Source organism: Stegodyphus dumicola, chromosome 5 (assembly GCF_044657685.1).
Source record: "Stegodyphus dumicola isolate Sdum_Otavi_A_Nest chromosome 5, ASM4465768v1".
NCBI classification, from domain to species: Eukaryota; Metazoa; Arthropoda; class Arachnida; order Araneae; family Eresidae; genus Stegodyphus; species Stegodyphus dumicola.
Window position 1 is genome coordinate 203,804,617 of NC_140772.1, and position 27,211 is coordinate 203,831,827.

General features: G+C 34.8%; 1 protein-coding gene across 2 annotated transcripts in view; it reads left to right on the forward strand.

The window, feature by feature from the left end:
- LOC118190727 (calcium/calmodulin-dependent protein kinase kinase 2-like) overlaps positions 1 to 27,211 on the forward strand; it is a 308,782-nt gene that overhangs the window by 176,937 nt on the left and 104,634 nt on the right. For both annotated transcript variants that reach the window (XM_085817571.1, XM_085817572.1), the window contains 2 exons: positions 11,970 to 13,218; positions 23,861 to 23,914. In XM_085817571.1, the coding sequence (XP_085673697.1) occupies positions 11,970 to 13,218; positions 23,861 to 23,914 (1,303 nt within the window). The remainder of the gene's footprint in view (positions 1 to 11,969; positions 13,219 to 23,860; positions 23,915 to 27,211) is intronic.

A 27,211-nucleotide genomic window follows, 5' to 3' on the forward strand; every position in this document is an offset into this window, starting at 1 on the left:
AAGCATTCTGAATAAGCCTTGAGCCTTTGCACTTCCGATGATGCCTTTACAGAATAGAAGATCTTCAACATTCAGAAAGCATGCATAATGAAAACGATTTGCATCTTTATTACTGTCGGTAGCCTCATATAATTGTGGATCGAGTTGATTTTCTCTATTAACTGATCATTGAGAATCTGAGCTACGCATTGAATTCTTTGTACATACGAGCTATACCTTGAATTCTAGTAATTCTGTTGCATACCGGTATCTTATAAATGATTTCTGTACGATAATATTAACTATGTCGATAGCAGCTCTTCTGCTATAGTATGTGGTTTTTTGCACTTCATCACTCTGTGACATTGGGAAACGCTAACTGTGAGATATTCGGAACTGACATTTGTTTCGTGAGCACACCGCCTTACTTTTGTAAATCTTGCAACTTCCTACTAAACAAAATGGACTATTGTAAGGGTGAATTGCTTCAAGACGTTCCCTTAGCTTACTTGAGTGCATACATCTGCCATCGTTGTTTACATCTACTGAAGTAAAAGTAAAATCAAAGTAACGTTTTTGGTTGTTACGACGTTTTCGCCTCTTTTATTCTCTTCGCCAGTTTCGAAGCCTTTTCACTCACACTTTAACTATTTGTTTTCTTGTTTAATAAAAATCTTTCCATTTCGTGAAATATCAGTATGGATTCTTCGATTTATTACAATATTTCATCGAGATCACTTTTTTTTCCATAGACGAATAAGATTGTACTACCTTCCCATCCATTCCCGAGTTTGATACTGACAGTCGCAAGCGGAAAAACGAAGCACCAACAGATGGCATTGCTGAGAAGCCAAATACTGCAGTCTTGTGACGAAAAGTAATAGGTGAAAAACTATATGAGAATAATACAGTCTGATGAAAGAACTTGAAATTATTACAAACTGAAAGAACTGAATGTCAAAATAAAATAGCTCTTTAAAAAACGACATTGAGAGTAAAAATTACTTTAGATTAAAATGAGAAATAAAATTGTTAAAAATACCGAGCTTAAAACGCAAATCTTTCTTCGTGTTCGCAGCAACCCTAGCCTTACATCACGACGCCCTAGGGCGCCGCGGCGCACACATTGGGAACCCCTGCTGTAGTGCGTTCTGCTTTCGGCCCTACGTTGGGGAGAAAGACGAAATACATTAAGTTTCTCACCCTTTTTAAGATTCAAATCAGCATTAATCCCTTTGTTTACAGTTGACACTAAGCATTTTAATGATTACTTTGACTTCGCAGATTGTATTTTAACATTAAAATTCTCATCTTTGCAACATTCGAAACACTCATTGTTCCCTTTGGATATGTAATTTGAATAATTTTCTCGCTGAACCTAAACTCTGACATCTCTTCCTTTCTTATTAATAATATTATCTGTCGTTGCTTTAGATGCGGAACTATCATGGCTTTCACAGCATTTTTCAATAACCAAATATGAATAATTTTCTTGGAAAAGAGCCCAAACATAGCCTTCCGTCCATTGCTTCATTAAAAGCGCCATTTTACATGAAAACAAAATTTTCAAGTAGCAGACTATAATTTGCACTTTCAAAAATATAGTTTCAGTTTAAAAAAATTCCAATTTTTTATAGCAAAGCAAATTCGTCTAAAATATGTGCGAACAGCCTTTGTATTGTTATCAATGAAAAATGTTTCTAAAGCGATATATTGCGGACTTCAATATAAAATAATCGTTTCCGTGCGTCTAATAGAATGGTGTTAAAACTTATTACCGTGCATTTTAGAATAGAAAGCTTGTGTATTTTATTTTAAATAAATAATTGTGTATTGTAATGAATACTTGTGGTTTAAACAGCCTCAAAACCATTCTTTCTTTATACTCTCGTATTCTGACATACATTTCAAGGGTTCTGTTGAAAGATTTATTTTTAGAAAAAAGCATTCATTATTTTACTCATGACTCTGCCAAGTCATTTTTTTTTACTTCCTGGGATGCTTTTAAACTATTCACTCAGTTTTGTGGAAGTTCCATTACTAAACAAGATTGTTTAAAATTAGGGAAAAAATAACTTAAGTTTGTCATAGGCTTAAACTCTATATCGATTTCGTGGGCGATTAAACACAGGTTCCTCTTCTTTCTACTTAGTTACAGACCACTGTGTAAAGGTGTTTGTACAAAAGTGCTGAGGAGCTAAATATACTTGGATGTTGTGACTGATCTTACTGTTGTTGGGACTTATCCCACTTGTCTGACAGTAACATCAGAACTAGACCACGAAATTCATCGTCGCAAAGAGTGCAAGATTGCGTCTGTCGTCGGCAAGAAGAGCCTTGAGCAGCATACAGGTGACAGTATGAGTTGCTCAATTCCGCCCCCAATTTTGATGAAAAATACCCAGGTAGGACGGGTCCGAGGGTCTCCCACCCTCGGAATATCAGATCAGGTCTCCCACCCCCCTTCCCCTACTATCAACCTCTCGAGAGAACTTTCGGCTTGCAGCATATTTAGGTTGCCCCCTGCCGCACAGGCTCTATAAAATTTACAAACCCATGCCTTATCAGGGATTCGAACCCTAGCCCTTCGGTACGGCAGTCAGTCTCGCTAACCACTATCCCGGCGAAACGGCACTAATCGTACTTGTCTGGCCAAATCAGAGCAAGCCAACGAAATGTTCCGTGGATTGGAGTACAAGATTGCGTCTGTAGCTGGCAAGATGACGGATGACAAAATCTCATACCAACGCTATATCATCAAGCAAAAGGTTCTCATCACAAAAATCATGGCTATCCTGGATATTCTGGCAGCACGTGATCTGGATATGTGAGATGTTTCTTAATTTTTCCTTTTTCGCAGTCCCACAGTATGTCCCCTTAGTAATATGCACTACCTTTTTCACCATCACTTCCATTGTCACCACTCCTTTACATTCCTTGCGAAACCACAGCGCTAAGTTAATGCTAGCCTAGCGGAGAGTATAGGACTACACCTTTCTAACTCTCCAATACGACTCTCCAATACAGACGAAAATATTGGTATCCCTGTCTTCCGTTACCTTTTACGTGCAGTTGGCAATGGTTTTGCTTCAGTTTTGAAGGACAGCATCCCAGAGGACAGGTTCAAGTGTTCCCGAACCCTCTTCCCCTGCCACCAATCCCTGGTGATGATTTTCGGCTCGCCGTATATTTTGAGTGTCCCCCATGCCGCTCAGGTACTACGCATTTACAAACACATCCATGCCTTCTCCGGGATTCAAACTTTCGCCCTTCGGTGTGACAGTCAGCGTCACTAACAACGTTCCCCTCTGGGCAGCAGTTTATTTGGTAGTAGTGCATACCAGTAACAGCATGAGATGTTCATAGCATTAAGCATAAGGTGTTGTTCGGTAAAGTTGAACGTAGAACGATAACAGGTAACGATAACAGTCAACGTAGTGTGGGAGATGAATAAATTAATTCTGGTAAAAAGGTCATGTAAGTGCAGGAAAGCAAGAAATTGGTGCGTTTTATATATAGCTTAGTTATTGGCTAAGAGTAAATGAGGTACCGAAATAAGTAGGCTTTACAGAAAAGGAGGGAGATTCTTTTCAGATAATCATACAAGTTGGAAAATTGAAATCCGAAACATTAAGGAGAGGCTATTAGACCAGAAACTCCAGCCAATTTTGAACCACCGCTGAGTTGCTAGACAGTCATCGTAACTACTAGGGTGACCGGAAAAATGCTCACATAAAAAACGTCCACAGGAAAAATGCCCAACTACTAGTTACGTTTTAACCTCTCTTCTTTAGAAGAAAATAAAATTGCAAAGTGGCCCGATAAGCCGAACAAAAGGGTACTAAATACCCTCTTCCCCTGACTTATATCAAATAAACAAATAGGCAAAAGCAGAATTACGAGGGCATTTCGAAAAGTAAAGGTACACCGTACGCCAGAGGAAAAGAAAAGTTTTGGTGAGCAAGTTGGCAACACAGGTGTTAACCTTGAACCGTTAGCTTTCTCCTCGCGGTCGTTCGGTTATTTCAGCGTTGATTCTGGTTGGAGTAGGTCGTGTTTAAAATGGCTGCGCGATTCAGAATCCCGCCAAATGCGAAGTGCGCTCCGTCATACGATTTCTTCACGCAAAAGGTCAGCGACCAGCGGATATTCACAAAGAAATTGTTTCTGTTTATGGGAACATTATGAATCGACAAAATGTAACGAAATGATGTCGTCATTTCTTTGGAGGTAGGACCGATGTTCATGACGAACAAAGAACAGCTCGGCCATCTGTGATCTCTGATGCCCTTCTTCAGAGAACAGAGGAAGCAATTCGTGCGAATAGACGTCTCAAATTGAAAGAATTGCATCAGATCATACCGGAAGTGTCAATGACAACTCTTTATGAAGTTGTGACTGTCAAGTTAGGGTACAGGAAATTGTATGCGCGCTGGGTTCCAACAGGCGGCAACCTTCTATGACTGTGGGATACAAAAGCTTGTGCCCCGACTCAACAAATGTTTAGATAACGGGGGTTATTATGTCGATAAATAATAAATAATCCAGTTAATAAGATGTAACTGACATTTTCTAAATGAATGTTTTTTTTTAAGGAATGCAAGCCATTGTATCTTTACTTTTCGAAATGCCCTAGTACTTTTAAAGTCGTGTTCTAAAAACCTTATGTGAAGACCAGATAGAAAATCTTAATATTTCATTTATAATTTCACTATATTTCTCCTCTAAACCTTCTTTCTTAAAAATAACAACACAGAAAAAAGCTAATAGCATGGTGCTTCAGAATTTTACATTTTTCTGTTTTTTTCACCGTATCATTTCAGTGCTGTGATTCAATGAGATTTTTGGAACACGGATTGTTATCTTTTCGTCCCACTACGTCTTTTACGAGAAGCATCATTATCTTTTTTGTGCCTTTATCAGCGGTTGCATTCAAAGCTGCTAAACAAAAGATAATGAAAGTTCTGCAGTTTCAGTTTTTTATGACACAAAATTTATGCAACAACTGTTGAATAATCTTAAGTATCTACGAATACGGGCACAACCTAATAAAAATTATTGCCTTGATTAAATACCGCCAGGCATGGAAATGTGTCACCTTCCAATGCCCTTGGGAACAATAATATGCAGATCTAAAGTATACATAAATATTACATTTTTTATTTTCGCATTGTGCCTACTTTAAGCATCTTTTTAATGAGCATGTTTTTTGTTGTGTTTAATACGCTTATTAACAACCAAGGCTTTTATGTGTATTTGCTTTCATACTTCTGTAAAATAAGCCACGAAGTGTCTTATTTTGTTATTTTATTCTAGACGCTTCATGGCGTCTTTTAGAGTCTATAATATATTCATTCGCATTAGTATAGTACTTTTACGTTATTTGTTGCATTGTTATTCCTCTCGAAAACAACGCATCATTTCTGCTTTTACATAATGCGTTGTTTTCCGTTGCATTAACTGAAAAAATATTTATAACTATATTTATTATTAAATAAAAAGAAAAGGAAAATAAAACAGATTTTACATTACGCCCAAATGGGAGTTTTTTAACGTTTTGTGTGTTACCTTGATTTTATTAACTATCATGTTCTTCGCACCGAAAACATAAAATTCAATTCAACAGCAATATCGCAAAATAATTTTAAATTGGGCATATCTTTAGAATTTCCGATGCACAGTATCGAGCGCTGGAGATCAGAAATGGTTATTTTCATTATGATACTTTTCCACAATATTATCCATGAAATTATCAACAACTAATAAAACCAACTCAGAATGTATACAGTATCTAAAGTTACAATTATTTGCCGCTTTATATGGTTTCCAGTGTTATGCGCCACTCTTTTGGCATGGTGGTAGGGAAGTCAGTTGCCGTAAGAAAGGGAAAATAAAACATCCGGGCCGGCTTAAAACCTCGGGGAAGGCATGGATATTTATGAGTATATTATGTCCTTGCGGAATAGGTCCACTTAAAGTACTGTTACGTTGAACGTACTTTCGAGAGCTTGCTTTAAAGGGAAAGAGAGAAAACCCTCTGTTTCATCCACGCAGGATTCTCTTTCAAAATTCGAACGGAGCTATCGGGATTGGTATTATTACCTCTAAGGTGTATTACGAAGCGAAATACTATACGAATGCGAAGTTCGAAAGGCGAAAACAACAATTGACGATTCTTGTACGAATGCTATTTTTGTTTCAATGAGTTTGCATCAGTGGAAATTATATCTTGATTTGGTATACAAAATACATGACGACATCTTTCGTTTATATTTAAAGAAAACGTCAAAATATATCACAGTAATACAGACACATCGCAACGGCGAACCGATTTTTACATAATGTAAACACACAGAAGAATTCTTTCGGTGCAACAGCGCCCTCTGTACTATGAAAAGTTCTAATAAACCCCACCTGTGCTCTGTTAAGAGTACACATCAATAATAAATGTTGATGTAATCACAAATCAATATACACGAATCAATACTGAAAACTACATTGCAAATTAATACAATTCATGATGCAAACATAACTTTAAACTTCAAAAGGATAGATTAATTGGACGGGTCTTCGATAAAGTCCTTGAGAAGAACGAAATCAAACATGAACTCACATAGCCATCCCTACCTTTATAAACTTCTTCTATAATTCCAATAGACCATAAAAATTTTGATTTCGTCAGACCTCCAGCCATACAACCTCACTTTTTTTAAGATTCCTTTCAGGAGATGGATCTAGAAAAGTGTGCGCAGACCGTAATTCGAGGAGATAATTCTCCTTCCACTTTTTCCAAATTTGTCAACTTCGAGGAATCCAAAATCTAGACCTAATTTTAGCTAGCGTAAATGTAATTCTACCATGAAAAATTTTATTATGCTCTCGAATAATAATTAAAATAATTAACTTTGTAAACTTAGACTACTTTGGAAAAAGCACAGGGTGACCTTCATCCTCTGTAAATGCTCCTTCTTCTAATCTTCCTTTTATGCGCAATACACCACAACTGTCGAGAAATGGGGCTAAATTCGAAAGTGGAGAGACTTGAGGAATCGACTTGCCATTTTTAAGGTTGTGTAATTCTAAGTTGAACTCAGTGTTTTGCTCATGTTTTACCCAGTCTACTTCAGCATTTTGAAGTTCTTCTGCTGTGAGGGGACCTGCAACCGTTTGTCGTTTTTGATGTTTATTAACAAACCGTCAATATTATCCACAATAATATCGACAAGGTGCTTAAAGCTTAATCCAACGACAGGTGAAATATTTTTGGCGTTCGCCACAATAAAATTCGTAAACTTTATCGGATATAACTGTCGAATAAGTGGGATAGGTCACAAAACAATAATAGAATAGAAATTTGCTGTATCTTAAGTAAAACAACTGTCATAGAATATGTGCTTCAAATGATAAATTAAATTAACTTAACCAAAGTTCAGCCTGTAATGCCTGGATGTGCACAAGCTGATTTCATTTTGTCGGAAATAGAAGGTCCCGAGAGGTTTAGTCACACAGTTTTGCTTTTCTAGCAATTAACTTCTGCAATTAGTAGCTAGGAATGCAATCTATCTTTTTTTTATCTGGTGTACTTGGTAGTAATCTTAGTGATAAATCTTATTGGCATAACATTCGAGGCCAGCACAGTCGGAGCGTATTCGAGAGGTCCGAGGTTCGAGTTCCGGCGAGGTCATTGCTCATTGAATTGAAAATAATTAAATTGCGCAGGATAATTCTCGGTAGAATTTCTTAAAATCTTCCCCACCACGGAAAATGATCATCCAGAGATTACTAAATATCTAGAAGCACAAAAAGTAGATCACTATCTCATTTTGATAAAATACGATAAATCTGTAAAAGTTGTGATTGGAGGCTTACCTATTGACTGCCAATCGAAGGTATAAAAGAGGAATTAACTCTTTGAAAACTGAAGCCTTCGCTAACCTGTGCGTTAAAATACGGAAATGCCCGGAACGGTTTTCGAGAGTCACAGCATTCCCCCCCCCTTCCCATCCATTAATGCGCAAAGAAGAGTGAAGATTTCAAATGCCCCCTTCCATCCATTAACGCGCAAAGAAGAGTGAAGATTTCAAATGAAATCCTTTCTACTTCTAACAAATAAAGATAACAAACCACAAATAAATCCTTTTAGAACACGTTGTCTGCAACAAACTGATACAATGCATTTGGGAAAACTGCACTTGCTACTGCATACCTTAGGGAAGGCAAGAAAACGGCATCGGATTTTCGATCGTTTAGGGCGGTTGTGGTCGTTTGAATGAAAGGCCGTCTGGAGCGTTATGGTCTTCAGAGAATTAAGCAATCTCGGGTTCAATGTACGCAAAGCTGCACAAATGCGTAGACTTAAATCTAAAGCCCCAATGCCGCTATTTCAAATCCATCTAGAGCATACTCCAGAGGTATGAAAGATGTGTGAAGTAAATTATTTTATGTCAAGGTTGTTGAGTGTAAAGTGAGTGGAAGGGTTGTGCAGTGCCAACACTTCCACTCTCTTTATACTCAACAATCTCAAGATACGTTGAATCAGTTAATAAGCTCTTAAAATCAATAACACAAGAGCAACACGAGTCTTGAATGAATGATTGAAAGATTATACTATCCTGAAAAGCGAAAATAAACAAATGTTATTAATATAAGAAAATAAACGAGTTTTAATATTTATTATATACCGTGGTTTAATTATTCAAAGTTTAATGTTTAAAACAGATTCATCAGGGGTCATTATATCAAAAAATTAAACATGAATAATTAGGGAGTTCTGAAAACGCGCTTCGTCCTCCTTGACTACGAAGGAAATAAAATACAAGAATTTTTACATTAAAATTGTACACGAAATTGTTTTCTTTAAAAACCCCCTCTCTCAAATACTCAAGAATATACAACGTAAATTCAGGCCTCAAAATATAAAAGGTACATTACTGCATTACAGCAGAAAATTTAAAACAATCTCTAGATTAACATTATAATCACGTCAAAGTGTACAGTAAATTGTTGCAAAAGGCTATAAAAATTAAGGAAATTATTTAGAATATGTTCATTTTTTTAAATTTACAATGATGGCCAATTTGGAAAAAATGTAGTTTGTGAAAATTAAAATGCTAATTTAAGAAAAAATTATATACATTTTTTAAAAACGTTTTTTCATAGGAATGCACTAAATTAGCTGCTATCGAGGGCTAAAAATCATATTGTTAGATAGTAGGATAAAAAAATGTATAATTCTACTTCGAAAGTTGGGAATAAAATGACAACTGAATAAAAAACAACTTAAAAGATGACAATACATTAAATATAGGACAGTTTTTGAATACTAAATCAGAAACTCTTAGAGTTTAAAAAAATCATTATATTTTTAAAAATTAAAATTTTATTAATCTCAGCTGCAAAAGCTCGAGATTTTCTCAATATAAGTCCTTAAATTTACCCACTTTATTAAACCGTTATTAAAATTATACATATATGTATATACAGTGGTGGCCAAAATTGTGGACACTTTTGGAAATTTTTATGTTTTTGAACTTTGTATGCTTATAGAAAACGTTACGTTTCACAAAATGCAAACTTGTATATATCATTTTAAAGAGAATTTATTACTGAATTCAATAAAAAACACAAAATTCAATTATTTGGAATACAAAAAAAGTTAAACGATAATAGTTATCGATATACATTAGATAGTGATGATTGCAGTGAGTTATCACCTTTATTTTTGATTACAGCTTCACATCGAAGTTTCATTGAGCTGACAAGAGTTTTAAGCTCTTCTTTCGTTATTACGAGTACATGATGCCAGGAAACAATTATAGCCTCAATTAGTTCCCTTTTATTTGATGGGCGCCTCATTCGGACAAGAGTTTTCAAACGCTGCCACAAATTTTCGATAGGATTGAGGTCAGGACTGTTTCCTGGCCATAACAACAATTTAAACCACTCTTTCGATATTTTGGCCGTGTGGCAAGGAGCAGAATCCTGCTAAAAAGTAAACGAAGCATTGTTGGAAAAGATATCTCTGATGGAAGGTAGAAGTTTTGGTTCGGGAATAGTGTCAGCATTCAGTGTCCCATCAATGACATGAAGTCGACCAATACCATCTGCTGACTTGCATGACCAAATCATAACACTAACTGGGTTCTTCACAGTGGCTTGAATGCAGTCAGGATGTAGCTCTTCTCCTATTCTACGTCTTACATATTTTCGCCCATCACTACCGAATAACGGTATCTTAGTTTCATCACTCCATATAACTTGTGACCACTGATCATCTGTCCAATTAATGTGTTCCTTTGCCCACTGTAGTCTTTTTTTCGTTGCTGGGAATTAAGATAAGGCTTTTTTCGTGGAATTCTACCTCTCAGTCCAACATTTGTAATCTTCTCCTGATTGTTCTTGAACTGACAGAAACACCAGCATCATTCAGATCACTTCTGATGACTTCTGATGACCGCTGATGACATTTTTCTATCTTGGAGACATAGTCTTTTTATTCTTCTGTCATCAATAGATGTGGTGCACCTTTTTCGGCCTTTTCCTTCTTTGTTTTTTATTGAATTTGTCTCCTGATATCGTAAACAAAACTTTCGGACTCCAGATGTAGTCACTGAACCACCCACCTGTCTTGCAATTTCAGCGTAGGAAAGACCACTTTCTCGTAACACAATAATATTACATCTCTTTCTAGGTGTCCAATTTACTCTTTTATTTGATGTCATTGCTTCTTGACTAAATATTAAAAATTTTTACAAAGATTCCTACTTGTAATTGCAGTGTATAAGAAACAGGTCCTCCTTCTACAGAACAAAGCAAAATAATGAATTGTTTCAAGTGTAAACAGGATGTCAGCTTCTACTGGCAGTTACTAACATTAGATTGGTTCTCAGAACAAGAACAGTGATTGGCCAGGAAAGCTAGACATTACAAACCACTTCATAACTGTGTTTTTTATTTATATTAAAGTACATATAACTTTTTTTGTATTGCAAATAATTGAATTTTGAGTTTTGTATTGAATTCAGTAATACATTCTCTTTAAAATGATATATACAAGTTTGCATTTTGCGAAACGTAACATTTTCTATAAGGATACAAAGTTCAAAAACATAAAAATTTCCAAAAGTGTCCACAATTTTGGCCACCACTTTATATATATACTTATAAATTATATATTATATAGGCTTACAAATGAAGATAATAAAACATGAACTTGAAGAATTCCCAGTCTTTATTTTCACACATATCCAATTAATCTGGCAGACAATTATTCAATCATAATTAAATATAACAAATTTCTATGTGCATTGATTCTTAAAATTAAGACGCAGGAAGTTTAGACGGAGAAGCAAAGCGAGGAGTTATTAGCTAGGTGGAAGCCAAGAAAAGAGTGACGCAGTTAGCTTGCCAGAGCATTTGTATCACGTTTAATGTAAAAGTACAGCTAATACATGATTGGTTAATTAGTAGAGTTACATAACGTCGAAAGATCTCGAAATTGGGAGAACAGAGGAATTTAGCGAGAGAGCACCGAATTTCGAATGTTAATTTTTAGGCCGCCAGTTATTTTTTAAAAGCAGATGTCATATTTTGTTATATCTTACGTATATTTGAAGAAAATAATAAAGTAATCAAAAGTGCTTTTTTTAAAAAACGAATCTTTACCTATTTGAGATAATATGATACATTTACCAAATTTTATTGAAACAGTTTTCGTAAATCTCTGTACCTTTTTAAAGTTCCTCTGAAAATATATGTTTGTGATTAAAGTCTAAGGAAATAAAAGCTTTGGGCCCTTCTTTTATCACTTTCTTTATGTAAATTATCATTTCTGCTCAGTCGGTCAATTAGAAGTAATAAATTTAGTTTTAATCCTTGTAGATAAGCGTACGCCCAATTTTACGAATGCCATATGTATGCAAGATGTTATATACAAATCATGTGTGCACTGTAATTATTGATCTTTTAACATTTGTTTTATTTTATTTCAGTTTCGGTGCTATATACTCCGAAGAAAAAGATGCCGTATGCATTGCGAAAAGTCCATTCAAAGAAAATGGATCTAAGGACTTCAGCAAAATTTCTCCAGTTACTCCACAGTCGGATACTACTCCAGCTAAAAGGGAGACTGGTGAAGTACACATGCTTAGCAAACCTCTGAGGGACCATAAAGAACCATCTCTTTCAGATCTTAGTCTTGTAGATTCTGGTGATAAAACATTCTCTTCTCCTCCACAGGCAGCTCATGACATTTGCCAATCCATTCCTGAACCCGAGCCTTACTCTTTTTCAAATACTACATGCCTCAACGACGCACAATTGTCCAGGCAACCTGCTCCTTTAATACAAGTACGAAATTCTGATATTGTTCCTTGCCGTTCAAGGCAAATTTATAACACGTTACCTGTTATCATTTCTTCTGAAAATTCTCATGAAGTTTCAGACTGTAAATATTCATCTTTAATGCCCAATGAAACTCATCCTGTATCAAACACTTCTTGCAGTGCTTTTTCAAATAATATTTCATTTAACGGACTAAATGGCAAACATCCAGAAACGACTGGTGATAACTGCAACAAACTAGAAGCAGAAGTATCCAGTAATACAGGCTTACCATTACCTGTATCTGCCGATGCTGCATGTGTTATTGCCGCCAATGGTAAACTTACTTCGCAGTCCGAAATTGACCATGGACATGGAAAAGAATCTTTCTCATCGAGTTCTGTGACAACAAAATGTTCTATGAATAGGCAACCAGATGTGAATACTAAATTAACTTGGGAACCTCCATTTTACACGAAAGGTTCTAGGAGTTCTTCTTTTGATCACACTTCTTCTTTTCACAAAGAACTGGAAGAGGTTTCTGAAAGAGACTCGTACCAAAATGTTGAAAAAACTCTCCGGAAAACTTCCTTGCCACTTAACATTTCCGAACCGGAAGTTTCCGTGTCCACACCTGAACTTTGGATGATGAGTGGACCTATGAGGACTTTCGTCAGATGCGGACGAAATTCTATGCCAAGAATTACGTACAGTAAGTCTAAAGACACGCACACTGTTTCCGCCAGTGGTGAAGGACGTCCTATATATCCTTCGCTGCCATTCTCTCCCTTTTGTTCTCCCAATTCTTCGCCAAGGCTTCCTAGGCATCAGCCAATAGAATCTAGAAAAGTATATCTGGAACCCAATTCAAGTTATGAACAACTCAACAACTATACAGTGAAAGGTAAAATCAGTCAAGTAAGTATATTCATTATCTTGGTAATTGCACTAATCTATGAATTTAAACTTATGGTCAGCCACATGGGCGAAAACGAATTAGTCTTATCTACATAAGCACAAAAGCTGATTTTAAAATTTCGTTACAACCTGCTTTCATACAGAGGAGTAGATTCTGCTTAAATATATGAATTTTGTTAACGTATAACGTCAATTAATTTTGAAGTCAAACAACAAAAATCAGCGTTATATTTGCAAATTTTCACAGGACTAGTTTCGATGGTTTTACCGAACGATTCTCAGCTGCCAAAGTGCAGATCTACGAGATAAGATAAGGATAGATGGACAGGAGTTAAACTACTGACGCCATCTATTGATGAAGCAAGAAAAATGATGATGGTTCGGTAAAACCTTCGAAACTAATCCTGTAAATATTTTTAAATAGAAAAATGCTGATTTTTGTTCAGTTCAATCGTGGCATTTTGCTAAATGTTGTATTTGAAAGTATCTAATTTATCGGTAAGCTTCTTTAATAAGCTAATAACAAATGGAAATATTGTCATGTTTTATGAAACGCTAGCAAAATTAGCGGTGCTTAATATAAGTAATAATTCTAAACTAAATCATACACATAAAATTGAATATAGTATAATTTATTTTGAACATTTCTTTCTCTTGCAGAGGGTGTAAATTTCTAATAACTAGAAACTATCAGTAGTCGCTCTTTTTGTTTATGTTCTTTGATATTTTTGTCTCGTTTTCTGAATGTCGTGATGGAATCTTTATGCCTCTTTATAGTTCACTATTTCTCATCCTAGCTTTGCGTTAATTATAAGGAGTTCTTGAATCAAGTTTTCGTTACTTTTCTGCTGTGTTATTGTACTTCCCATTCACTGAATTCAGTTTAGTTCTGAAATAACACCGCAGAAATCGAAGCTGTAATTCTTTTGTCAGAATATTTAGAATTTTACAATCGGTTTGACGCTGCGCATTTGCCTTCAGACCAAAGGATTTGGAACTGACATTCAAGTTCTTTACTACAGGTGCAGCGATCTGACAGCGGTAAATAAAGGATTTTCTTTGCCGCCCCAAAATTTAAGATTTACTTCAAGCGATGAAATATTTCTACGAATCTTTATATGATAGTTTATGTTTTTAGAACTTTAAAATGCTAAGACAACTTTCAAAGTGTTGTAGACTGCAATCTAAAGTTTTAAGATTGCTGGTTTATTGTTAATTTCGTATCTATCTTCATCATTTCTCGCGTGAAAAACCCACGCTTTTATGGTCTTCAAAGTATATAAATGTTATTTGCATTGTACATTAATTAATGCGAGTATTCCATACATACATAGAGAGGTATTCCAATGGATCCATTTATCTTTATGAAATCTATTTCTTCTTTCATAAAATTGCGTTTGGTTTAAAGTCATTGTACTCGTATTTGTCATATGAGCTACTGTCCTACGTGTTTCTGCTTTCCTTGCTGTTAGATAAAATACGTTCCTAAAATTGTCAGCGAAACGTTTAAGTTTTGCCCTCTGATATACTGCAAGAATATGAAGTAGTTTTTCAATAGTTTTGAATTATTAATAATTCTCATGTGAATTTTTAGGTAAACGTAGGAGGATTAAGTAATGTTACATGTCCGTAGACATCTTCTTAAACAACTAAGGCCAGGTAACCGGAAAGCCTCTAACTTTTATTGAGGTAGATAGCTGCTACAATGTAATAAGCAGATACAAGGAGCTCAATAAGAAGAACAAAGCTAAAGAAAAATTCTTAACGTGCTAGGAATGTCGCAGACCACCAAAATTGCTCGCATAGCAAAGTCCGAATTAATAACTACAGAATGGAAGCTCGATAGCATAAACAAGCTAACAGTCTCGATCCAACGGATTCATGGCTACTCACAGCCTCCTGTATATAGAGCTATTAAATTGAATAGGACGGTAATTATAGTCTGGAATGTTTGAGCAAAATCACTCTTCAAAGATAGATTTCGCCCACCAGCGGCCGAGCGGTAAAGTCGTTGAAAACTAGTAGTTCGGTCCGAGGTTCGAATCCCGCGAACGGGCTAGCTGCATGGGCTTTTTCTTGGTTTTCTCCATGTGTAACGTATATACGAGCCAGTTTCTCTTAAAAAATTCTCTACGAAGGTATCCATACCCTTAGGTAGATAGCCCTAATGTACTTTGCCGTAAATCTCAATAAACGAAACGAACAGAAATGTTTTACAAAAATGCATTAACTCTAAGCTTCCAGAATGTCACCAGAGTGGCGGGAAATCGTTAAGTGTAGGAAATAGTACAAATTCAAAATTACATAAAATACACAATAAAATTTGGGCAAAAAATGCACTAAATAAATATATAGAAGCAATGTATAACACTACAAAAATACATAAAACCTAAATCACAAACAAATGCAATTTTTAACTAGGCAAAACACGCTACTATCGTTTGACGTAGTGTTTTGATAAAACACTGTTGATTTCGATTTAGCAAATTTATCTTTTCTCTTTAAAAAGAGGGACCAGTGTCTGCGAACGCCCTCGAAATCGATAAAATTTTATTCAAACTTTACGCCGAAATAAGGTTTATAAAAATTTACTACAGAACTTTGCTTACTGCTTCTACGTATTCTCCCTACCTTTCCTTACGTAATACATTTCCTTTTAGAGAAATATACACATAAAAAGGATTTCTTTGCGAAGCTGTGCACTTAGAAAACATTAAATGACATTAAATTTATTCTGTCTCTAAATCCTAATATATTTGAAATATGGTGCGAAAAATTGACTTTATTTTCCTCTCAATACACATTTATTGGAAATTTTCGTGAAGGCTCTTATCACATTCTTTGGCCGTAAAAGAAAATAGTAGGATTTATGGAAATTATCAGTTTTGCATTGATTTGTGGAAAATGTGGATTCCGCACAGTTTTTGGTATTGACAGTTAAGAATAGCATTCGGAAATGAAAACTGAAATGATTTGACTCTTTCTTCCTTCTATTTCTTGCAGTGGTATTAATGGAAATGAGTTAACCCTTTGCGGCACAGTGTGTCCGGTCTGGACACACCTAAAAATTTCTTTCTGTACGCACAGAAAAATTGAATGAAAAAGGATTTATAGGTTACTGTAGGTTACTCTGAACCTTCTTTACTTATAGTAGATGGCAGCTCAACACAAACCAGTCCATATATTTTAGCCATGTTTAGTTTTTTAAGACCCTCATTTTTCAAAGAAATTTTAGATTTTTTTTAGGGTATAAAAGGAATTGTTTGAAAAGAAATTTCTATGTTATTTTTTTGCTGTATGCTAATCTCCTTATTCTATATTAGTTTTAAATTTTTACCTTAAAATCTTGCCTAAAATCAAACGGCGAACCCTAGGTGTGCCCAGACCGGGCTCACCGATAATCTAGGACAACTGGAGATTCTGTATTCTTTGTTTCTCCGCATCTCATCGGTCAGTTAATTGGCAACAATGCTCGTTTCAGTACTCTTTTCGAAGTTTTCGATAAATATTCAATCAGTGTGCCACTTTGGGCACACCCACAGAATTAAAACGATAAGTGCTATCTTCACAAAATTTTACTTGTGTACTCCTTTAGGCCTAATTAGACTGCCTACCTTTTTTTTTCTTTATTCTTTATTATTATTTTTTTTCCTTTTTTTTCATAACTCCAACTTAGGTAGCGTGCAAAAAAACTCAACAAAAGGTAGCGTGCCGGAAACGGTTAACGTTTCTGCCACTAACTCACATAAGCTGTTTTCGTGAATGAGAAACTCTCTTTCCAAAGTTAAATGTTTTAGCTGCGATAAATCCTGTTTTTGATATTCGCAGAAGCAATTAATCCAGTTTTAGGTTTCTGGGTGAAAGTTATTGCAGCTTCTCAAGACAATAATAGTTTGATTGTGTATCATGTGAGGAAATGCTTTGCGAAAATTTCTAGTGTAAATTGGTGATCCGTAATGATGTTGCAATAATTCATTCATTATGAGGAAAACTGCGAGGAAATTTCTAAAATAATGACAACAGCTCTGCAGATTTTCTCTTATTTGATACTTTGCAATGAACATTATAAATTGATAAAAGATTTATGGATACAGGCTTTACTTCCTTAAATTTATATCATAGGTACAGGTTTTTAAATATAACGATTCCCGAAATATGACAGAAAATTTTATGAAAGCAGCTTCAACACTATCGGCAGCAAGCTTCTACAAATATAAAATATGGCAACAGCAAAGAAAAATTCCCCAAGTAGTAAACTATTCATTTACATATTAATAAATTAAGTACGAAAGGTTTGAAGTTTTCATCTGCAGCACTTACCAAGATATTACAGAATGATTTCATTGACTCAGCTTCCTTTTCAATTCATGTTTTTAACAAACTTTTTAACCATAAAGTACTTCAAAAACTACGGAACAAAACTAGCTCGGTTTGACAACATGAGATTGCATACTGTGTGAAACAGAAAAGGTGATGGATGATAATTCGTCACCTGCAGGATTTGGTGATTGAGTACCCTAATCCGCAGTCCCCTTTTAAAAGGAGTATATAAAGTACTTTCTTACTCCTTTTCGCATGCCTTCGTAGTGTAATTGAAAGCATACTCGTTGCGTATTCGAGAGGTTCAAAGCAGTGGCGTAGCGAAGGGGGCAAGGGGGTGTATGATGCCTCGAGCGCCGCTCGCAAGGGGACGCCAAATGGTCTCCAAACAAGATTTTTCGGAAAACTTCAGCTTTTATTTTGATCGATTTCTAGAAAATATATTTAAAATTAATAGTTATTGTAATATAATTATTTTCTTGATTTGTCTGATAAAATGCGTAATAAAATGTTTACAGTACATTAACAAAATATCTCCTCATACAAAGCGTTCTTTCTGACCACTTTATTTTTCTAAAATATATATAAATAATATATATATATATTTAATGAAATGCATGTATAGCTCCCGCTTTTAATTTTGAAACGATAACACAACTTTGTCCAGAATTTCACGAACATATCCATTTTCCCAAAACCGATTCCATAGTCTAGAAGTGACATTTTGGGAAACTCCTAACGCTTTCCCTACAATGGATTGCGTTTGACTCTCCTGTAAACGACTGATGGCCTTCCTGCCTACCGATTCAACTAAGTCATCTTGCTGAGACATCGTATATTCACTGCTACAAAGCAGTAAACGCGTGTAAATTGTTTTTAAAATCTCCTGCTACAAAAGGAATGCTGCAAGTTGCTCCTTACTCCTCATCTAAAACGCTTAGTTTTCGACGTCACAGACTAAATTTGCATATTCCCAACTTTGTAAACGTTATAATTTTCCTTTTATAATCTCTCGTATTTTCTTAAGTTAAAAAGGTTGTCGATTATATGGTTATTTCATAACGAACGCACGATATCCCCTTATTGTTTTGAACAGGGAATGTGACTACAAGATGTTACTCCGTAGTAGAAAAGAAACTGAATCTCCAACATAGATACATTTCCGAATTCAATGCTAGTAGTTATTTAGTGACTATTCTTAATATATTTTAGACTATTTTATGACATTTTATTATTATTTGCATTATTTTCTTATGACAAATATATTCTATACATCATATTACTGGTTTTTTTTTTTTTTTTTTTTTTGAGGGACGCCAAAAAGGTATTTTGCTCCGGACGCCAGTTATGCTTACATCTCCGCTGGTTCATGGTTCGAATCTCGAGGGCATTGCATATTTTTCCCATCTCCTGCTAAAACAAAAACCGTAAAGACTCTGCAAACTTTATAAATTTTATGTTAAACGGTTAAAGTTTTTGTTTTTAAATTTAATTTTATACTTTGCACGCGAAGTTACACTTCTATTTTATCTGTACTATTATTAAATTTTAATACACTTATTTTGCAAAGCTTTCATCTAGTATAAAATGGTTATTTTGTACAACGTTTCAGAGCAGATCTCAGTATTTATTTGTATTTGCAAAATTTATGTGCCCTTTCCAAATATTTTTTCTCGGTCAAAGAGCGTTATTCTTGAAATAGTATTTTCTGTCTGAGAAGTTCGCAAGCAAGCATTCATGTGAGCAAGCCAGCATTTAAAGCTAGAATACTTGAAGTTTAAGAATATAGAAGCTTACCAAATGTACAGATATTTATTCCTTACAAGAATATTCCATATAATGCAGTCCTTTACAAATATATAACTATTTACATGTAAAATATTACTCATTTCGTATTCCTTCTTTCTTTATTTTGAATGCACCCTCACTGCAACGAAGTTTCGAAAGTAAAAGCCTACATATCTTTAGAAAAAGCAGCGGATTGCATTATATTTCTGATGCAAATTAAATGCAGCTTCAGAAGAACTGGTGTAGGAGAATTTCTTTCTGTATATATCCAGTCTTCTTTATCCCGCCGCCTTTCTTACTTCGGTTTTATTTATAATATTTAGTTCCTAGCTAGGGAAATGTTTACAACTTTTCATAATTTTGCTTACATTTTATATCCAGCAATGTCCGATATAACTGAATTCCAATCTCCCTAATAAAATTTGAAGAAATACTGAAATTTTCTATTTCTTTTGGAGAAAATAACTCATTTATATTGCAGCATGACAAAAATGAAGTTAAAATTGGGGAGGCATAATGTTTGTATGAAGAAAGAGACATGAAAATGGACAATGCCCTCGCCAGGTCTCGGACCTGGACCTCCGGAATACTAGTGTTTTTTATTTTGCTATAAGTATTGCTGGAAGACTGGCATTATTGAAATCATTCTGTAAACTTGACTGTGTAGGATTGCATAATGCATCTTGTCAGAATTAGTTCCGAGCAATTACATTCTGTGGTATTGAATAAGCGAATGTGAAACGTACAGTTTCTGGCAGAAATGAAAAGTCAGTATTGCCCATGAAATGCATATTGGGTATAAACTAAGATGTGTTACTTATGTTATGCTGCTATTTTTGCTGCATTTGTGTAAGATGCCTTGTATACAAAGCTTTTGATTTTAAAATCAAATGCGAGAATTTCTCTTCCGATGACGCAAAATTTGTTACTGCAAAATTTGTTAAGACTATTCACTATTTAAATCTTTGCTTCTGAAAGCTTGAGCATTTTCTTAGTACTGATGAATTTCTTAATTTGTAACGATTATTCCTATATTTCCAGAATTTGTATTTCAGAACTTCATGTACGTGCAAGCTGCACAGAAATATATGGTTAATATATGGAAAATGGTTTTTTAACTTAAACCGTTTGCTTAACCTGTGTGACTTTATGCCGGGGTAATTGTGCAGATTTCATATTCCATAGATGCAAATTTAATCCGTTTTTAGTTCTTAGAACAGGTTTCATATGTTTTCAGGCCTGTTTCAGATTTTTAGGTTCAAGAACCTAAAACACACGAATGCAAGATCTTTTTTCCACTCTTTTATAATTAAAAAATCACGTAAAACTGTAAATGCTAAGAAACGACTGTATAAATTAGCTGAAAACATGAATTTTCATGTTATTCTATGTCGTAATATTCTGACAATAGAATGACACACGAAGCTGATATTTTAGTCTGCGGAACTGCCAGTCCGGTTTGAGTTAGCATATGGGGGGACAGGTATCCCTGTTGAAGGAACTAGCTTTGCTTCAAAATTTAGATTGGGGACACACCAAGGATGTCTTTCTTTACTGCCCAACAGGATGGACAACTGGCCTGCTATTGCGCTTAAGCTGTTATTTCGTTTACTTTAGGGAGGGAAAAAAAGTAATGTTTGTGCACTTCAGGCGAAGGCCCGCAGGACATTACATGGGCATACTAGGCCCTTGAAAGGATATACATTGGAATCCTACATTGTCATAAATGAACGGCATATCATAAACTTAAAAGTTGCACTGCATAAATTATAGGATTATTTACATCAGTTTTATAGAATCACATACTGTGCCAGATATTATAGGAATTTACAGAATATATGCAAGTATTAAAAAAATAACTCACAGAAATATTTACGTACTATTTACAAAATAAGAGTTTAGACAACGTGGAGAAAATATGCGCGTTACAGATTAAACGTTATGTCAGACTGAGCAATGGTACACTGCGCGAAAAAAGGGGACAGTTCTATATCTCCCGTCCTACTGGGCTGATTGACAAAATTCAAATTGCATTTTTCATGTCACGGATACGCGACTTAGGATATATATTAGATTTTTATATATGATTGTTCTAACATAATCATTTTGACACAAAATCGCACTTTTTCTAAAGTAACATACCATTTTTTCCCATGTTTTGATTCTATAATTCAAATTATGACTAGATATTAAATTTTGTAAAATTTGGTACGAAATTTACGGAGAAATTCAAAAGTTTATCTTGGCGCATTTTTTTTCAGTTTGCGCTAAGAATAATTCACTTGGCGAACCTCTTAATATATGGCAACCAATTTTCCTTCCATTTCCATGATGCCGGAGCGGGAAAAAAGGCATATTGTTTTTTGGATAATTTTAGCAAAGTGTCTAAACCACATTTGATGTTTCATCGCTTTCAACAAATATGCCAAAATTCAAAACACGTCAATATATAAATTCACGTATATCTTCGGAAATTTTGAATTAAAAAACTGTAATTTTTTGCAGATGTGCTTAGAAATACGTCTACTTTAAGATGATGTTAAAAACTGTATAGATTATAACTCAAAAGTTTTTTTTGAAAACTTTTTAAAAATTATTTAAAAATACAAATTTTTTAAATAAATCATAAAATATGGGTGAATTTAATTTGTAATAAACCTGAATTTCAAAATATGAAAGGAAAATCAAAAGTTTAATTAAAAAAGAGAGATTAATAAATATATACCAAACTCAATTAACATAGAGGAGCTAAATTTTTGAAAGCTAATTTTTTTAAAAACTACTCGCGTGATTTTTACAAAACTTGGTAGTTTGGCGTAATTTGAGTCGTAGAATGGGAATATGGAAAAAAATAGGTATTTTATTTCATAAAAAGTCCGATTTTGTATCAAAATACGTATATTAGAACAATATTATATATAAATCTAATACGTATCCTAAGTCGCGCTTTCGAGACGTGAAAAACGCAAGTTGAATTTCGTCAATCGGCCCAGTAGAACGGGAGATATAGAACTGTACCATCTTTTTTTCGCAGTGTACTTCGCAATATACAGTTCTGAGTTAGGAATTATGTGCTAGGTGAAAGGCCTAAATATTATCAGCATTAGCGTTAATATATCCAGTTACCTTGAAGAGCTTTCTTTAAACCTTCTTCATTTTCCATTAACCAAGCTTATTTTCAAAGTGCTCTGAGAGTTGCATGTCCTTTGTTAAGGTACATCCACATAGTTAATGTCTCAAATTGCCTACTTTGCCACTGATCCAAATCTCTAAGGAACTTATTTAGGTAATAGTTAATTTGAATTATTGAAATTTGGATGCTATATTTCGTAATTTAGCCTTCAAAGCATATATATTATATGTATATACATGTGATACAAAATTGCGTATGTCTACAGATAACATTGAGATAAACTAAAATAAAATAAACATAAAACTAAACTAAACTAAAATAAGCAAATAAAAACTAAAAAAGATTTGTTTAACTAATACTTAACCATCAAAACATGTTTAAAATGTCTGCCTTATGATTTTCGAATATGCAAATATTTATTTAGTTGTTGGAATTGAAATCGAAAATAATCCTAATACCTGCTAGCCTTAATTTAGTGCAAAGTTTAATTTTAAATTTATAAAATTTAATCTTATACGTTTTGCACGGTCTAATGGCAGATTCATTAATTATATCATTACATCTAAAAAATCAAATAAAATAAAATTTCAGTTACTTCAGTTTTTGCGCTTTTGCGGCTGGGGATGATGGTTCTGTAAAACCATCGAAACTAGTCCTGTGAAATTTGAAAATATAACGCTCATTTTTGTTGTTTGACTTCTAAATTAATATTTCAGTTACTTATTTTATAGCCATCATAATCCATTACAGTTATTCATACTATTACATGATTCTTGTAATTTTCTTCGAAATTCAGAGATTCGTAACGCTTTTTATTTATTATTTACGGTAATGGAAATAAAGTTATTCGTATTACGAAAAAAATCCGCATGTTGATATCTGGAGTAGTAATGCTTTTCTTGCGTGCCTCAAAACCCGATTCTATTTCGCTCAATAAAAGTTTTATTGAAGCTCCAAGAAAATCACTTCGAGTCAATAGCATATAAAACTTTCATTCAGGGAATTCCACGTAATATATTGATTGCCGCTTCTGAAGTATTATTTATTTAGCTGGAAGTATTCCATGTTTTCCTCTCATGTTTTTTAACTTCTCGGTGCGTGCCAGTAGAATCCTTAGGAAATATTAAATAGAAAGAAAAATAGAGAATCATTCGACCTGGAAATTTTTCAAAAGAAAGTGCCTCGAAGCACTTTTCGGCAGAAAACTTTCTCGGAGAGAAACAAGAAGCTAACGTTTACCAATTCGTTTTATCTTTGACAGCCTGAGGCGCATTTCCAGTCATTTAACCGCTTATCAACTTTAAAAAAATTTTGCAGCTGAGCTCGAAAAAAATAAAAATATATGAAAATCATTCCGCAGATATTAAAGCTTTTTACTTATTATTTTATGTTATTTTTCAGGGAGCTTTCGGCATAGTTAAGCTGGCATACAATGAAGAAGACAATACCCATTACGTAAGTATAAATATTTTCCTGCTTCTCCCATTGAATACTGAAGATAGTTTTCTTTTCCAATTTAATGCCATAATCAATCATTCAAGCTTTATTTTTTTTTCGAGAATACCCTATGGTATTCACCTGTTCAAATTATTAAAGTAATAGTTGTTTTTGCGTGTATCGACTTTCAGGTAAACGATGCATCGAAGGAATATATAGGCGCAATGCAAGAAGAAAATCTTTCATTTTGCCCCTAATTGTAGTAGTTTTCTTTCTTGTCAATATTTGGTTTTACGTCAAGAAATATAAAAAAGCAGTCTGCGCACCTGATGTGTATTGTAATTAACAAGTTCAGTCCAGGCCCTGAAGATAACCAAACACATGGCATCCCAATATTGAGAGGAAGTACTCAAGAATCCAGAAACCTCAGACTTCACTTCCTTGCCATCAGCCATACGAGATTTTTGTACCGATAGATTTTACGTGCCCATACGGACTACAAATACAAAAATCGCTATACATGGGACACCTGGGATACCTGGGACATGTATCCAAGCTCAATAGCGACGTGTAATAGGTGCTTTCTTTACCCATCGTAACAGAGGGACAAATTGTTGACGGCAATAGTTGCGAAACTCTGTGAAAATGCAAACATCTGTAAAACATGTTTCACATACTTTAGAATGAAACTTAGTATCGATACTGTATAAAAAAGTGCTTATTAACTCTGTCTTCTTCCAAACAAGTGTCTCTATGCTGGGTACGTAGTCATCAAGGTACCCAAGGTAACGAAAGGGCCGACTCCTTAGCTAAAGAAGCCACGAGTCACCCTTCCATAGACTCAGAGATCCCACTCTCCATAGTCGCTGCCAAACACAAGATCTTTTGTCCATCTCGTAAGCTCTCTGGGACGACTCGGACAGCGGTCGGCAAACCTACTTCATCTTTACCGTGGTCTCCACCAAGAGGCTCAAAACAGACTTCTATCTACTACAAGCTTTCACAAATCACGGAAGATTCCCCATGTACCTCAGCTGGTTCTGCCATTAAAACGTCAAATGCGCCTGCGGTGCTTCAGCTTTTTCAGCAGATGTCTCACATTACATCCATGACTGTCCAGTCACTTCTCCCATCAGATCCTCTCTACCTCAGCTCCAGGGATCACATAGCCTCAAAGACCTTCTGCAAGGATTACTACGGACAGCAGGGCGTTAGAACCATCATAGAATATGTCTATTCTAAGAAAAACGTTATCATATCAGTTAACCAGATCTAGGTACCTGACTAAATGTAAAGCCAGCAAGCTCCATTCATGTATATATGTAAATATCTCTAAACTAACTAACACGTTTTGCTATTTTTATACTAACGTACCCAAAACATGGTAAGTTGAAGTACCCAACAAAAGTAATACACTAATGTTAAATCTGTTTATCAATAATAATGTTGAAAAGATAAAGAACCAAAAAAAAAAAAAAAAAGGTTGCTGATGTAACGATCAAGATAACATGACTGACCTGTAGTGCCCATTGAGAGGTGAAGTAGGCGAAATAATAATAAATGAATATCACCATGTTAATCTCGTTGTAAGTGATTCTATAGATTAAATAGCAGTATTTTTTGTAACTTCACATTATATCCGATTTATTCTGAACTACAGCTCTTTTGACGATAGGCGTCTGAAATGAGTAAGAAAACACTGCACCTGTGCTGTTTTGTTTCGTATCTACTCTTCGGTGTTAAGTGCACTGAAGACTTATAAATAGTGATACACCTCATATATTGGCATTTTTTACAAGCATTCATTTCTGTCTTGGAGTCTTTGAAAAACTAGACACATCATGAATATTTTTAAGTGATTTATTATGCGGAAGCAGCTTAATGGAAACTTATTTTGGAAAGTGTCACCTCTAATGCGGTCATAACACGCAATAGAGTGACACAAGTTAAGCAGGCAACAGAATAACGCAAACGAAATTTTCAAATATGCCGACTTAGAGGATCTTTAATTACGGAGTGTTTTTACTGTACTGTATAGTATTCCTAAGTGACAAGGACGTAATGTAAATGTAAAGCTGCCGTGATCAACTATTTGAAGTAATTATTTTTATGAGCGTCCGTTTCAGACCTGGAAAGACTATTACAAAAATGCGTAATAAATATAGTCTTTTAAATACGTATTTCTTAGCTGTATTCAAACTCCATTGCTAAATGTTTCCAGAGTATATGTGATCTCTTAGAATGTTGCAATCTGTCCTTAACAGTAGTTATCGTTAGATTTACGAGACCCGTCATTTTGACGGCTTCAGGAGCAAAAGTGCAAAAACCACTACTTTTATATTTTTCTGATTTATGCTGATAATTATCGATGTAACGAGGCGAATGCATACCTAAATTTATTTCCCCTTCAGTCCTTTAATTTCAGAGTTTTATATGAGGTATACCTTCTTCTACGGATACCCGTCAAAATGACGGGTAAGCTAGTTTCATAGTTAATCGTATTAAACAGTTTTTTATTAAATTATTTTTCTGTTGACAGATGTAATGATAGCTAGAACGTAGATGCTAAATAAAAATCACATTTTCAAAGGAAATATCTTTCGATAGCTTCGAACCCAGTGTCAACGTACCGCAGTTCTCCAAAGCAAGGGATATGTCACGTGTGGTGTATTTAATTATGGCAAAGCGCACTAGGGCTGTCTGCCTAAGGGGAGGGATGCTTTCGTGGAGGACTTTCTAAGGGAAACTGGCTCGTATGCACGTTACACGTGGAGAAAACCACGAAAACACCTATGCAGCCAGCCCGTTCGCGGGATTCGAACCTCGGACCGAACCACCAGTGTTCAGCGACTTCACCGCTCGGCCGCTGGTGGGCCTTATGTCACGTGTGATTATCTGTTAATCGTACGTACGTAAAGCGTAAACATTAGCTTCAAGACTAAGGAATGGTCTGCATTCGTTGAGTTCCAGTCAGTGTGTCAAGCTATTTTAGAAAAAATTCAGTTAGTGCGAGTATAGACGATCCGAAAACTAAGAAGAAAGTGTTGCATTATTATTTGTATTAGTAGTATCATATAATTAGAGTAAAGTGCTAGTTTTACCTCATTCTTACTTTATTCTATTACTTTATTATATAAAATAACCTTCTTTAGTCATCATGTTTAACTCAAGAAGTAATAAATTGCTAAAGAGAATATGTAATATCAGAGAAGATTGCTCTGGTACAAGTTCTGGTAAATCTATTAACACTAAAGGTACCATAAACCGTATAACGGGATTATAAGAAGAAAGGAGTAAAATTTTGGCGTCGTATTA